General features: G+C 47.4%; 1 protein-coding gene across 4 annotated transcripts in view; it reads right to left on the reverse strand.

The window, feature by feature from the left end:
* Window positions 1-5,222: 5,222 nt before the first annotated feature.
* LOC139227891 (C4b-binding protein alpha chain-like) overlaps window positions 5,223-13,661 on the reverse strand; it is a 252,040-nt gene continuing 243,601 nt past the window's right edge. For all 4 annotated transcript variants that reach the window (XM_070859024.1, XM_070859020.1, XM_070859018.1 and 1 more), the window contains one exon: window positions 5,223-5,380. In XM_070859024.1, the coding sequence (XP_070715125.1) occupies window positions 5,226-5,380 (155 nt within the window). In that variant the 3' untranslated portion in view covers window positions 5,223-5,225. The remainder of the gene's footprint in view (window positions 5,381-13,661) is intronic.

Genomic DNA, 13,661 nt, shown 5'->3' on the forward strand with positions numbered 1-13,661 from the left:
AAGGATGAGCTGATCTCCCTTGAGCTTCTCTCAATCTGTTGTTGATTGCTCGTATTGTGGGTTGATGAGGTGTGTTCGGCCATTCATGTGGCCCTTGATTTTGATGGCTTCTGGCACCACTGTCTGCTGTTGAAGGCCTGCTCTCCTGCCTTTGTCTGTGTGTGGGAGTAACGGTTTGTTTCACAATGTGAACCCCTTGTTCCGATGCCTCGTTGGTTGTCGTACGCGAAATATAGATAAGCCTTGTTTCTTCTTCGCCTGCCAAGAACGTCTGTGCGACCAGTGCTGCTGCCTCTAGCGTCAAGTTCTTAGGCCCCAAGTTTCCACATGATTTGCTCCTGATTTTTAGGAGCAACTGGTGTAGAACGGAGTATCTTAGAAATCGGAATTCTCGTCATTTAGTTTGGTTCGGTTCTAGTCAGTTAGAACAGTTTCATTTTGGAACAGAATTTTATTTTCAAAAGGGGGCGTGTCCGGCCACTTACGCCTGTTTTCAAAGTTTCGTCAGTGAAAACTTACTCCAAACTAACTTAGAATGGAGTAAGTGAAGATTTTTGTACGCTGGAAAAAACCTTGTCTACACTTTAGAAAATCAGGCGTAGGTTACAAATCAGGCTTAGGGAATGGGGGCGGGGGGGTTTAAAGGGAAGTTTACAAACATTAAACACTTCAGTTTTACAAATAAAGAGCCATCATCAATGATAAATGATAAATACATCAATAAATCAACCAATAAATCATTCAAAAAAAATTAGTAAGAAAATTTTTTTTAAATCAATAAATAAAACATTTTCTACTTACCGACTGCAGCACCGGGAGCCCTCCAACAGCATGCTGGGATGCCTCCCAACCCCCCCCCCGCCAGTGTGTCTCTGTCAGTGTCTCTATCTCTCTGTCTGTGTGTGTGTGTCTCTCATTCTCTGTCTGTCAGTGTCTGTGTTTCTGACAGCGAGGGGAGGGGGAGGAGGGGGGTAGAGGGAGAGAGGGGGGGAGCAGAGGGAGGGAACGGGGAGGGATGGGGGAGAAGGGGGAGGGATGGGGAGAAGGGGGGCGGGGGGAAGAAGGGGGGAGGGGGTGAGAGAAGGGGATAAAGGGGAGAAGGGGGAGAAAGGAGATGGGGGGAGAGGAGATGGGGGGAGGAGATGGGGGGAAGGAGATGGGGGTGGGAAAGGAGATGGGGGGAAGGAGATGGGGGGGAAGGAGATGGAAGGAGATGGGGGGAAGGAGATGGGGGGGAAGGAGATGGAGGGAAGGAGATGGGAGGGAAGGAGATTGGGGGGGGGGAAAGGAGAAGGGGAGGGAGGCTGAACGGGCCGGGCCCGAGACTTCGGGCCGGGCCTGTCCCCTTCACCAGATTTACAGGTAGGTGGCGTTGGGTTGGGTCGGGGGGGTGGTGGGAGGGAGGTCGGTTCGGTCCGGGTCGGGGGGAGGGAGGGAGGGAGAGGGAGGTCAGGTCGGGGAGAGGGAGGTCAGGTGGATCCAGTCCGGGGGCGGGGGGTGAGGGAGCGGGAGTCGGGTCGGGTCCAGTCGGGGGCTGGGGGGGAGACCGGGAATTGGGTCGGGTCCGGTCGGGCGGAGGGGGGGGGGGGAGCGGGAGTGGGTGTCGGGTCGGGTCCGGTCCGGAAGCGAGCGGGAGTCGAGTCGGTTTGGGAGGAAGCAGGAGCTGGCCGTGGGAGGAGCCTTATTCACGCAGCCCCAGTGAGACCATTGGGCCAGGGCTAGGGGCTGCGTGCTTCGGCCCCTCCCACACAGTTTCGGGCGCCTGGAGCTACTGCACTTGCGCGTCCACTGTAGCGCGCATGTGCAGAGGTCCCGGCACTGTTTTCAGCACGGGGACCTGGCTCCGCCCCCTACAGCTCCTGCTGCGCTGCGCCGAGAGCTAGAGGACCTGCAGGGAGGTGGAGAATACGGAGGGTTTTTTTAGGCGCACTTTGTGACGCGAAAAATGGGCGTCCAGGTCGGGACTGCGCCGTTCTAGGCGCGGCTCGAAACTTGGGCCCTTAGTCTCTATAAGTTTTCTGAATATGCCTGCATGGCCTATTCCTTCAATAAAAAAGTCTCTCAGTACTTCTCTCCTTAGTTCATCGGGGAACTCACATGAACTAGCCAGCCTCCGAAGTTCCGCCACAAAGTCGGGTATGCTTTGGCCCACACAGCGTCTGTAGTTGTAGAACATGTGTCTGGCCATGTGTAGGCTGCTCGCTGGCTTTAGGTGGTCTCTCACCAGTGTGCTCAACTCCTCAAACGACTTGCTTGCTGGTTTCTCGGGTGCTAGCAGGTCTTTCATTAAAGCGTATGTTTTCGAGCCACAGCTGGTCAAGAGATGGGCTCTTCTGCCTTATCGTCGCCCAGCCAGTCTTTGGTCACAAAGCTTTGCTGGAGCCTTTCTATAAAGTCATCCCAATTGTCTCCAGCATTGTATTTCTCATCTGAGATGTTGGTGGCCATTCTGTGGATTCTGTGATCCCGTAACTCGTCGCCACTGTTAAGTCCTGACTCTAATGTACTGACTTACACGAGACACATGCTGAAGTCAAGGTCACTCAGGACCTGCACGTTTAATTCCAGCTCTCCAGTGCTGCACTTGCCTGAGACCTCCCTTTATATACCTCAGTGGGACAGGTATGAAGTGTCTCCTGCAAGTGCACCCCTGGTGGCAAGGTATGCTTATTGTTACAGGTCATATCCAGTTACAGTCATGTATAGCATAGTAAGATACAGTTTTATACAGTAATGTGAGATACATGACAGGTATATCATATTCCCATGTCCCTGCAGCTCATTTACCTTGTTTACTATGCTTTGTGCTTGTATATGCATGCACTGTAAACCCATCTTAAACCCATCCTGTATTCTCTCTTAGTTTGACACCACCCAATACCTTACTATTTCTTACTCTCTGCCTTTCCCAATCCTTTGAATGCTTTATTTCCCCTTTCTAATGGTGCCACCCTCCCCTCCGCCCCCCCCCAACAAATTAGTTCAAACCCCTAACAGAACTAGCAAACCTCCCTGCGAGGATATTGGTTCCTGCCCTGTTGAGGTCCCACTTCCCCCAAAACCTGTCCCAATGTCCCAGGAATCTGCACCATCTCTCCAGCCACGCATTCATCTTCGCTATCCTATTTCTATACTCACTCACGCGTGACACCAGAAGTAACCCAGAGATTACAAACTTTGAGGTCCTGCTTTTTAATCTCTTTCCTAGCTCCCTAAAATCTGCCTGCAGGACCTCATCCCTCTTTCTACCCATGTCATTGGTACCGATATGAACCACGACCTGTTGAGAAACAGTCCCTTTAGAATGCTGAGAGGGGAGGTGAGGGGAAGATGTGTTCGGTGGTGGGATCATGCTGGAGGTGGCGGAAATGGCGGAGGATGATCCTTTGAAAGTGGAGGTTGGTGGGGTAGAAGGTACGGAGAAGGGGAACTGTACCGTGCTTCTGGGAGGGAGGGGAAAGGGGTGAAAGCAGAAGTGCAGGAAATGGAACAGACACGGTTGAGAGTCCTGTCAACCACAGTGGAGGGGAATCCTCGGTTGTGGCAAGGTCAGCATTTATTACCCATCCATAATTGCCCTTGTGAAGGTGATGATGAGTTGCCTTATTGAACTATTGTAGTCCATGTGGTGAAGGTACTCCTACAGTGCTGTTAGAGAGGGAGTTCCAGGATTTTGATCCAGCTACGATGAAGGAACAGCAATATATTTCCAAGTCCGGATGGTGTGTAACTTTGAGGGGAACTTGCAGGTGATACTGTTCCCTTTGGCTGCTTACCATGTCCTTCTAGATGGTAGAAGTCGCAGGTTTTGGAAGTGCTGCTAAAGAAACCTTGGTGAGTTGCCACAGTACATCTTGTAGATGGTATGTACTGCAGCCACAGTGCACCTGTGGTGGAGGCAGTCAACGTTTAAAGTGGTGGATGAGGTACCAATCAAGCGGGCTGTTTTGTCCTGGATGGTGTTGAGCTTCTTGAGTGTTGTTGGGGGTGCACTCATCCAGGCAAGTGGAGAGTATTCCATCACACTCCTGACTTGTGCCTTGTAGATGGTGGAAAGGCTTTGGGGAGTCAGGAGGTGAGACAAATACCCAGCCTCTGTCCTGGTCTTATTGCCACAGTATTTATATGTCTGGTCTAGTTAACTTTCTGGTCAATGATTACCCCCCAGGATGTTGATGTTGGGGGATTCGGTGATGGTAATGGCGTTGAATGTCAAGGGGCAGTTATTAGACTCTCACTTGATAGAGGTAGTCATTGCCTGGCACTTGTGTATTGTAAATGTTACTTGCCACTTATCAGCCCAAGCCTGAATGTTATCCAGGTCTTGCTGTATGCGGGCATGGATTGCTTCATTATCTGAGGAGATGCAAATGGAACTGAACACTGTACAATCATCAGCAAACATCCCCACTTCTGATCTTATGATGGAAGGAAGGTCATTGATGAAACAGCTGAAGATGGTTGACCCTAGGACACTGCCCTGAGGATCTCCTGCCGCGATGTTCTGGGGTTGAGATGATTGACCAACCACAACCACCTTCCTTTGTGCTAGATCTGATTCCAGCCAGTGGAGAGTTTTCCCCAATTCTCACTGACATGGACTTCACAGACCGGCCTGAACCAAACCGAGAGATTGCACAAAGGGCAGCAGGCTCAGTGTTTCTCCCAATGGACATCATCCTCAACTCAGCTCAGCACCATTATTTCTAAACCACTCTCTGGGCTCGGTCTCAATAAAGGAGAATGTTCATAGAATTAAAAAAAATTACAGCATAGGAGGTCATTCAGACCTATGCTGGAATTCTCTCCTGTAACCCCATTCCCACAGAACCTTTTATATTGATCCTTTACAAATATTTATCACCTTCCCTTTTAAATTAAGTTTCAGTCCCTATCTCAGTAGCCACATGGTGAAGAATCCCATGGTGTAATAGTCCTCAGTTCAAGAACCTTCCTCCTCCATTGCCCCTTGCTTCCTCCAGTGATAATCCTTGGTTTCTGTCTCTAGTTCCCCATTCGTTCTTATGCACAGTAATACCCCCAAGTTTTACTTACCCCTGTATTGGCTGCTCCTCTCTATGCTGCTCCCACTCACCACATTGCTGTTGCTGCTCCCGGCTCTGCAGAAAATGCCACCCACATCTCATTCTTCCTCCAACCACTTGAGTCCCAGTCTCCTTATTTCCCCTATTCCCAGTCTCCTGTGCTTCCAGAGCCCCCATTCCTCAGTCTCCATCTCTCTCCAAGCGCCCATTCCGAGCTTTCTGACAGATGCTTATCACGGTGTTGCTTCTTTTTTCTCCAGTAGTTATCGATGTTAGTCTGCTCATTGGGGTCCAGCTTGGGGTCTTTCTATGGGCTGACCTCTCAATAACAGATTCTGGAGGAGGAGCAGAGGAAATATGCTTATACCAGACAACTTTGATTATACCATTCAAATTCCATTCAGACACATTCTCATTCTGGGACACATGTGGGGCAAGGACGTCTTATCTGAACCTCTTCCCCCTGCCCCCCCCCACCCCCTCCACAATGCAAGCGATCACTGAACTCTACATATTGTTGCAGCCAGACATGGGCCCACTCCTGGATGGTCATTTGCTGCTTTGGACTTTAATACAACAGACTCTTTCCACAACCTGTGGGAGATCGCTGCCATATTTCCTAATCTTCAATCCATAACTGCATCAAGTGGGAAACTGTTACATTATTTGTCAGTGCCACTAATTTCATTACATTTCCAGTGAAGTGCAGCCAGCATACCCATAATAAGGAATCAATAATTTAAGTTTTATAAGTAGTGAATTGTTGAGTATAAATAAGGTGACTTGAATGGCGGTGAGTGTCAGTCAATGTGAATATCTAAGAGATCCTAGTTAAATGTATAAAGACTTTGACAAAAAAGTAAAAGTTTGTTGAATTACAGTTACAGGATGATATCCTAATTCATGTATGAGATTTGAGAAATAAATCAATTATATTCTTTTCACGTAAATTTGAAGAAACTTTACAGAATTGAAATCTGAGAGTCTGCAGCATTGCAGTTGGCTCCGCACCCTCTTTTCACACACAGTGATTTTTTCCCCCTACACAATGCAAGCTGTACAATTAACCCATTCGTGGATCTCAAGTGCCACAATAGATTTTCTTTCAAGTGACCATGGCTTTTGGGACCGTCGGGGGGTGACACGGGATTACAGCGATCATTTCCTTTACATTAAATTAGTTCCTGAGTTATGGAGCAGCCTTTGTTAGAAAGTTGTTGGTGCAAGGAGGAGATCCAATCGTAAAGAATTTAAAATTCTTCTGCAGATCTAATATCAAATGTCATAGCGTGGTGACAAGTTGGAGTAAAGCTCACCTCTGAAAAGCCTAGTTTTAACTCATTCAGTGTGCTCTATGAGCTTCTGAGACAGAGAGCTCGGTAGGCGGGGTGGGAAGGGGGCGAAAAGAGTTACCTCTAAATGTAATTGCAAGCACTCCTGACTCTGCTGTAAAACCACCAAGTCTGGGTATCATTTGTTTCCGGAATAAGATATGTTGATATGAGTTACTGTTCAAGAGACTGTTTTGTTAAATGTAACTAGCATCTCTCTTCTTACAGACTGGATTGTCCTCTGGAAATTGGTACAATCATAAAAAGATAAAATGGACTCGGGTACAATAAAGCAGGATATTTGGAGAAAAAAAGGTCGAAGAAGAGTTTAAGTTAAATAAACAGAAACATTGGACTGTAAGTTTCCTCTGGGCTCATGAATGAAGTGAAATGATGATATAATGGGATGTATAAATTGGACATGAGAAAGTGACTGATGGTATAAGATAGAAACAGGAAAATGACACCACCAAATGGGGTTTAAAGTCAGCGCCCTCGGTGATTATGGGTGAATTTCAGGAGACTGAACAGAAGGATGTGGGGAAAGTTGTGTGAGTGCACCCATGAGTAATATAAATCACCTGGGTACAATTGAAAAATATTAATCTGGTATCCATGCACAATCTAATGAAAGTCAGGAAAGTGTAGTTAAAAATAGTTCAGTGCTAGCTTTCTCTTGGAGATGGTTGTGTTCTTGGCTATGTTCAATAGTCAGGAAAATAGTCGAGAGCCTGGCTACTACGAGACATCGGGAATATGCAGAGGGAGATAAGCAAAGCACTCTAGGCACCCCCCAATGTTTTGATAAGATAGCCTGAATGCCAGATAGCCCAGGCGTCATCCTGGGATACCGCTGTACATGTAAATGTGATATGTTGTGCAAGGCAACGAGCATACAGAATGCATGGTGAAGATGCACTGAAGGACAAGTCTCAGGCATGCTCAGAGCATCACTACTTGAAATTGTTAATACAGCTCAGAAGAACACATACCGTATCACTATTGATTCTAATTTTTTAAATTAAGTCACCGACTGACACATGCTCCATAGTGAAAATCACTAAATAATGGTGAAGCAATCAGGATTCAGTTAAACACACTGATACCTATCAGAAAAAATTATATCAAATGAAAGAGGGACACGGGAGATCGGGGTCGAAATTTGGTGCCGACATTTTTGAGGCATAGTCACATGAGAGAAACTTTTAATGTCTCGCTTCAGGCGCCTTCCCTAAACGCGAAGTTCGGTGTTGACACCTAAAGAATTGATAGGAGCATTAAATCATGGCGTTGCACACTTACCTGGATGCGCTACGCTAAGTGGGCCGTCTAGCCTTGGCTCAACATCCGGTTCTTGGGCATCATTTGGAGTTGGGCCACAAAGTCGTGCCACCTCGATTTAATTGAAACATTGATTGGCTGGCTCAACACCACATGCCTATATTTGCCTCCTATGCACTCACTCAGAAGTGAGCATGGCAGACCCAGCAGCAGCAGCTAGTCAGCGTGCCCATTGGTTTTTGGACACCGCCCTGGATGCACCCCTTGATGCCCTGGAGAGGTGGCGGCTACCAACTGACAGAGGCCTACGATGGGAAATTGCTGCGATTGACATGGTGGCCACGAAAGCCACTGAATGTGTACAAAAGTGGAAGGACATGATGCGGCTGGTGAGGGTGAATATCTTATATTTGAACTGTAAAGATGCTAAGCTCTGATCTCACGGTGCACTCTCTCATTGTAGGGTCTGGGAATCCATGTTCTACGTGGGTGAGGCCAGATGGAAGGTGCTCATTTGAAGCCTCAACCACTGCAAGGGCCTGCATTCGCCGTTAACCTTGCTACTCGGTTCTGCAGACACACCCCTCATGTTGTTGACTCCTCAGTCTTCATATGCATCTCGAAGATGGTAGTCTCTCCATTACTGTTAGGTCCTGGCCCTTGAATTCAAGCATTGCCACAGCAAGACCACACAGCGAATGGAAGTTACATCGAACTGTGAAGAATGTCATACAGTTATATGTATTAAACTATGTAAGACACTTTGGACACACTAGTAGAATGTTCTCTTTCATCTCATAGGACAAGCTCGACCACAACCGCAGGGAGCAGATGAGGACTGGAGGAGGGGACTCTGACCTGCAGGTTCTGACTCTGTTTGAGGAATGTGTCTCGGTGCTAATGGCCATTCAAGTTGGTGGTATGGCGGTGGGTGAGGCTGACCTCCCTGGGGACAATGACGGTATGTTGAATTCTTTTGCAGCATCCTCTAGGACACTTAGGCCTGACACCACAATCCTTCAGCTCTTTCCATGAGACTGGCATTCTCAAATGTATTTCCCACTCCTGGTTCCATCCCCTACAGCTAACCACTCTTCCATGGTTTTGTGTTTTCAGATGATGACTCAGACGGCCAGGGGCCTGCACGTCAGCCTTCGACTGCGGGTGACAGTGGAGAAGACGAGGAGGCAGAGGACACCTCTCTGGACGTGACTGGTGATCCAGCATCCTCAAAGAGCAGGGCCATCAGCTTTTTGTCAGAAGATGTGGTTGGGGAGATGTAGGTGGGTGATGCTCCAGGACCCAGTGGCCTGCAGCAATGCCACAGGAGAGGGGAGATCAGGGGGCCAGCTCCCTAGAGGGTGAGTGCGAGCCCGAGTGATGCTCGGCAACACTTTGATGATCAAGCCAACTTCGAGGATCTACCCAGTCATTGCAGATGCACAGCGATCTGCTGGGTGTTTTGTCAAGGGTGCCCGAGAATGTCGATGCACTTGCTTTGATTGTGGTGGAGGCCCCCTCAACTATTGCATTAGTGTCTCAGCGGCCCATCGAGCCGATCCATGATAGATAACAACAGATGTTGGATACTTCAAGTGACCATGGGGTCCCAGACATGGTGGCATGCGGTATGGCCGGCATGGCAGTAACCATTGAGCACCAGGCCGACGCTATGGTAACCTGCAAACGGTCATGTTGTCAGCTCAGTGGTGTGCTGCAGTCGCAGTCTGCCCTGATGCTGAACCAACTTCAATCCACGCAGGCACTGACCGCTGCCATCGTTTCTGGAGCCCCATCAGTGCACGGGAACTAACGTTGGCAAAGTACGGCAGCAATCTGTGCTCAGCCAGATAGCTCCAGATGCTGAGGCTCTGCCTCGGGGGAGCAGCAGTGTGTGCAATCGATGGCTCCTTGAATCCTGGGGAAGGCCACTATCATGGCAAAGCCACGGGTGCGCTTATGCACATCTTCCCTGAACATGCTGAACTTGATCTAGTGTATTCGTTTGCTGCGGAGAGCATCGGTAACCCGGTGAATGGAGCAATGTACTGCAAACTCAGAGATGTTGCATATATTGCCTACAGGAGACTAAAAGGAGCCGGTACCATAGAAGTCGAGTGCTGCGGTCACTTTCACTGCCACTGAGAGAGGTCCTGATGCTGATGCCATCTGCCAGGTATATCTGCAGAAGGTTGAAAAGCTTCGTGACTACCTTCTTGTGGAACCTCAGCCTTCATAAGCAGTGCTCCTCGGACCTCTCAAGATAAGAGTAATGCGCACGGTAAAGCCTGTGTCTGTACACCCGCCCGCCCTGCCGTTTGGGGCGTCTCCTCTGGGGAAGATCCACATTTGACCTAAGCTGTTTCTGTAGCCAGCGCCTTTCACGCCGTCGCTGCAGGACGATGGGTGTGCAATCACTGTTCCCAAACTTTGCAGAGATCACAACGAAATCCAACATTCACTTTTTTCCAATATCGAACCCAGCAATGTGTCTGAGATAGTAATAATCAATCTGACCAGTCAACAGCAGTGCCACACCCTACTATCTGTGAGTATCAAACGCAGCACTGACCGAGACTTCAGAGCCACGGCTGCAACTCCCTTTAAATAACGCCCCGGTTTATTTTCTCCGCCTTGTGCATTCCAACTTTTTCAGGCGTCATGGACGCCAGTCGTTAAGTGAGATGGCAAAAGTGAATGTGGCGAGAAGGGCGCCAAGGAGGCGTTGCATGCGTACTGACATCATGATTTCCATGGCGTTAGCCGGCGGTACGTTACATTTTAACGCCCCCTAAAAAATTTCAAGCGAATTTTGCGTCAGGCGTGAACAGCATCGAGCGCCACTCCCAAATGCCTAACTCCCAGTCAACACCCAACATGCATTATCAACCGAATTTCGATCCCAAAGAATTTCAAAATTCAGGGTTGTGTCTCTTTGAGTTAACAATGAAATTGGGAAAATTGTGGGGGAGGGAGAAATTATGCTAAGCCAAAACTATCCACAAGATGGATAATGGTAAAAGGAGTTATGGAAGATCTTTTAAGTCCAAGGGATGATTTCTTGATATGATAGTATTGGGGGGAGCCGAGTTTCACTGTAGTTTTCTGTAATTTCTTTGTCTGTATCATGATGTGTAATATTAACCAAATAATATTATACTGGAAGAGCAAATGGCTTGGGATAGGTTTGTGATGCTAATAAGATGCGATGTGGATCTTAGATGAAGCCCCCTAGACCCTACAAAGGATCAAACTTAGTGAAACCACACTATTTATGATTACAGACTCCAAGAGGAAATCTAATTTGTTGAACATGACAGATCAGCAATCTATCCTGTTTAATATTATAAAAATCACTGCCTTATATTTTTCAGGTGCAGATGAGTAGCTGTGCCATTATTGTCATAATTTTAAACTGGTTACTGCATTGATCGGAACAGCATGTCTAGATGAAATACGCATTTTATGGACTAGGACTCCAGCATCAATGTGACTGAGTTTCATTTCTTCTCTGATATCTAATTATCTTTAAGGAAATATTTGGGCTGGTAGGAGAGACGTGAGGGATTCATATCATTGTCCAGTAACGATCAATGCAGAAGACAATAGGATGAAGTGCCATGCCAAACCCTCAGTTGGTACTTACCCTCCTCCTTCCCAACCCTGACTCTTTGGCTTCCCAGATTCTCCAAGATTCATCCTTATAGGAAGCAAGAGATCTCACATTGGGTGGGGGCGGGGGCTGGCACCATTCGCTGATCCCTCCCTACTGCCTTATCTTTTGCTCCTAGATGTAAGGATGTGAGTGAAGGACACCTTCCAGATGAAGCCTGTGGATGTAAGCTATCTTAGCAATTTAACATAATGTATTGGGGTAAGGTAATTGCACTCCTTCAGTGCTTTCATGGAAGATGTAGCTGACTGCTCTGACCTCATTAAACCTTTTCCAGCACTGAATTGAGGTGTGTGGAGTGACTGAACTGCCACTTGCTGCCCTCGGCACGTCCTTCCACTGGCTTTGAGCATCGTTCCTTGGAACCAGTCTGTGGGCTAGAATTTGCACTGGTTCACCACCCGGTTTCTCGGCGGTATTGGCCGTTTTAGCCGAGAACCGGGTCGGTGAAAAATTCCCCAGCTGAGGCATGCTGGCGGTTTTGAAGTCCCGCTGGGGAGCGGACCATCGGCATGCACCGTCTACAGATCGCCCTGGCGCAATTTTTGGCCGAGCAGGGACCCGTAGGTAAGTATGACATTTTTTTAAACACTCATGAGGATCAGCGGAGCTGGGCGGTGGTTAAGTAGGTCTGCAAAAAAAAGGTAAGTGATTGTTTTTTTTAATATTTATTTTCAAAATCTGTTGGAGTGATTTAATTTAAATGAGTTGGGAATGTTTTTTTGATTTTTTAATTAGGTTTTTTTTTAAATTATTTTTATTCTTTTAGTCGTGTTAGGCCCAACTCACAGCCTCGGGGTAAATTTTTCATAGATTTTTTAATTTATCGCCAATTTTCTTTAGGCACCGCCCAAACCAGCTGAAATTGCACCTTTTCGCCCAGATTGGGGGTGCAAGGCCCATATATTTCGCTGGACGGATTTTTTTTTCCGGTAAATTTTCACTGGCGATAATCTTCCCAGTCTTAGCGGTTTTTTGGATGGCAATCGGGCGCTGGCGGGCTTTGGGGAAATTCTAGCCTTTGACTTTTCCAAAAAGTGTGCCTCGCTCTTCGGTTAGCTTCCTGCTACAGTATTTCAACAGCAGGATCTGCAAAATGTGGAGGGTCTCTGTCTCCTCTGGAAGACTTAATTGACATCCAATAAAAAAAAAATGATCTTTTACAGCCAAAATGATATCTGGCTCTTTAAATGCTACAGCAATGTATTTTTCCACCCCACAACGGTCAACTCTCAATTGAAGGTGTTTCCAATGCAATAATCATCCAAATGAGCCTGTCTCTGGAGATTACAGAACACTGAAAAATCAGGGCATAGTGAAGGTAACAACAGCATTGACCTAGATAAGGTTACAGTATAAAGAAAAATGTTAAAAAAATGTTAATTGGAGACAAATCAACATTTTCCAACTAAACATAAGCTATCCCATTTTGAATTTTGGTCCATACACCTTTTTAGGTAAATTTTAAAAATAATTCAGACTTGTGTATCTTTTATATAGAATTTCTTTGATATTAGTGCTACACTCTCAAACAACTGATCCTGCTGCCACCTACTATCATACAGCAACAGACATAATTACCTGGAATTTACAGTCCTGATGATGGCGAACTTGCAGCGTTCGCGTCATTTCGCCTTTGAAACTGACAGCAACCTCAGGATTTAGCGCCTGCGCAGTCTAATGTGGATATCCTGAAGTTGCGTTCTGTTGTTCACTGCTTCTCCACAGGCTGCGCTGTGAGCCCCCCACCACGACACCCACCCACCCCACCTCGAGCCGGCAATTTGTAATCGGGGCCAGCGGCGAACGCCTTCATTTTGCCGCTGACTGTAAATTTCTGCCCAATGTGAGTCCTGGGCTTTATCCCTTGTACAACAGTGAAACTGGGTCATAATGTAGACAGGTGAGAATGACTATTTGTAGTTATTCCAGAATAGTGGACCTGGTTAAATGAGTCAATCTTACTGTTCTTTAAAAGCACTTAACTTGACCAGCCACATAAATACTGTGGCAACAAGAGCGGGTCAGAGGCTGGGTATTCTGCAGCGAGTGACTCACCTTCTGATTCCCCAAAGCCTTTCCACTATCTACAAGGCACAAGTTAGGAGTGTGATGGAATACTCTCCAACAACACTCAAGAAACTCGACACCATCCAGGACAAAACAGCCCGCTTGATTGGCACCCCATCCACCACCTTCAATGTTCACTCCCTCCACCACTGGGACTGCAATGTGTACCATCTAGAAGATGCACAGTAGCAATGGGCCACGGCCTCTTCGGCAGCACCTCTCAAACCCACGACCTCTACCACCTCGAAGGACAAGGGCAGC

The sequence above is a fragment of the Pristiophorus japonicus genome, chromosome 17 (genome assembly GCF_044704955.1).
Source record: "Pristiophorus japonicus isolate sPriJap1 chromosome 17, sPriJap1.hap1, whole genome shotgun sequence".
NCBI lineage: Eukaryota > Metazoa > Chordata > Chondrichthyes > Pristiophoridae > Pristiophorus > Pristiophorus japonicus.